Here is a 1,671-nt window from a genome sequence, read left to right on the forward strand (position 1 = left end):
ACCTGATGCTGGGAAAGATGGAGGGCAGAAACAGAAGGCATCCGAGGATGAGATGGCTGGATGGCACCATCGATGCAATGGACATGAACTTGGGCAAACTTCAGGAGACGGTGAGGGACAGGGAGGCCTGGCTGCAGTCCGTGGGGTCACAAAGAGTCAGTCATGACTGAGTGACTAAACAACAACAGTATTTTTATTGGTGGTTTGGCAGTAAAGAATCCGCCTACAATGCAGGAGACATGTGTATGAGACACTGGTTCGATCCCTGGGTCAGGAAGATCCCCTGGAGAAGGAAATGTCAACCCATTGCAGTATTCTTGCTGGGAAATCCCGGGGACAGAGGAACCTGGCGGACTGTGGGCCTTTGGGTCACAAAGAGTCAGACACCACTTAGTGGCTAAACAACAACAAAATATTTTTATTAAACTGAAGACAAGAGCATCTGGGAACAACATCTGCTCAGAATAGAGGTAAAGACAAGGATTTTTATCTTCTATTTCTTTTTCAACAATATCACACACTTCCACCATCCACTTTATGGTGGAGTCACAAACTTCACTGGGTCATCGCAGCAAGCCTCTCTCACCTGATTTCAATTTGGTCACAGTCATTATTATGAGGGCAGCAGGTACTCTGGGCGAAGACAGGAGGGCAGGCAAGGGAGGGACCCCTGCCTGCTGGAGAGTTTGACCTCATTTAAGAATCAAGACTTTTTTTTCCTTTCTCTAGATTGGGCTGGTTGGCTCCTGTTATCTCACAGTTGATTCCATTCATTCCATCTTCTTAATTCTTTTACACCTGGAGGTCTTCACCTTTCTCTAAGCCCTTCTACCTAGGTTCTTAAGCCTGGACTCTTCCTACCATCTAGCTCACAGGTTTTTTCTCTCTCTGCTTCAACTCCACAACATGAGTGTGGACCCAGACTGCTTGGCCCCAAAGCATCCAATTCCAGGGACTCTTCACCAATGTCTGAAATTTCTGGGCCTGAGGAAACCAGGAATCCTTGCAAGGGTCATCTGCTGAGACCCTCAACAAGGAGACTGGACAGTCCTGATTCTTCCACAAGCCCCAGAGTAAAACTATTGCCCATACCTGCCGAGAAAAGTGCAGCGAAGAAGGAAGAGAAGGCTCCAGGTAAGAAACAGAAGGTCAGAATCATGTTCACTCAGACCCAGGTGTCTGTGCTCAACGACAGACTTCAGAGGCAGGAATCAGCCTCCAGCAGATGCAAGAACTTTCCAATATCCTGAAACTTAGCTACAAATAGGTGAAGCCCTGATTCCAGAACCAGAAAAACAACTGACGGAGGAAAAGCGACTCTGTGACTCAGGGCTCAACAACCACAGAATTCCTGGGTTTCTATTTCTGTAATAGGACTGCTTGGTGACCTCTTCTGGAAACCTGCCTATACGGAGTGAACGGACCTAGGATATCTCACCTGTGAGCAGCCAGAGCTGGAACAGTTGGTCTTGAAGCAACCACCCTAGAAAGACTCAGAGCTGGTATCCCCAAGCCTGGAAAAGCCAGACTTGGAAAAATCAGTTCAACAAACATGTCAGGAATTGCCGGGGTCCAGCCCTGGTGGATCCAGGGAATTCGAAGCGGGGACGGCGTCGGCGAGGATCAGGAAACAATTGCTTAATTAAACGTTAATTAAGGATATAAAGAGTA

At 47.6% G+C, this 1,671-nt stretch overlaps 1 protein-coding gene across 1 annotated transcript in view; it reads left to right on the plus strand.

Moving 5' to 3' along the window:
- The first annotated feature begins 965 nt into the window (after positions 1–965).
- The window catches only part of LRP11 (low density lipoprotein receptor-related protein 11), a 76,982-nt gene continuing 76,276 nt past the window's right edge, over positions 966–1,671 (plus strand). The window contains exon 1 of the mRNA XM_010862565.1: positions 966–1,134. Coding sequence (XP_010860867.1) covers positions 966–1,134 — 169 coding nt within the window. The remainder of the gene's footprint in view (positions 1,135–1,671) is intronic.

Source organism: Bison bison, unplaced genomic scaffold, assembly GCF_000754665.1.
Source record: "Bison bison bison isolate TAMUID 2011002044 unplaced genomic scaffold, Bison_UMD1.0 scf7180017864483, whole genome shotgun sequence".
Taxonomy (NCBI): Eukaryota; Metazoa; Chordata; class Mammalia; order Artiodactyla; family Bovidae; genus Bison; species Bison bison.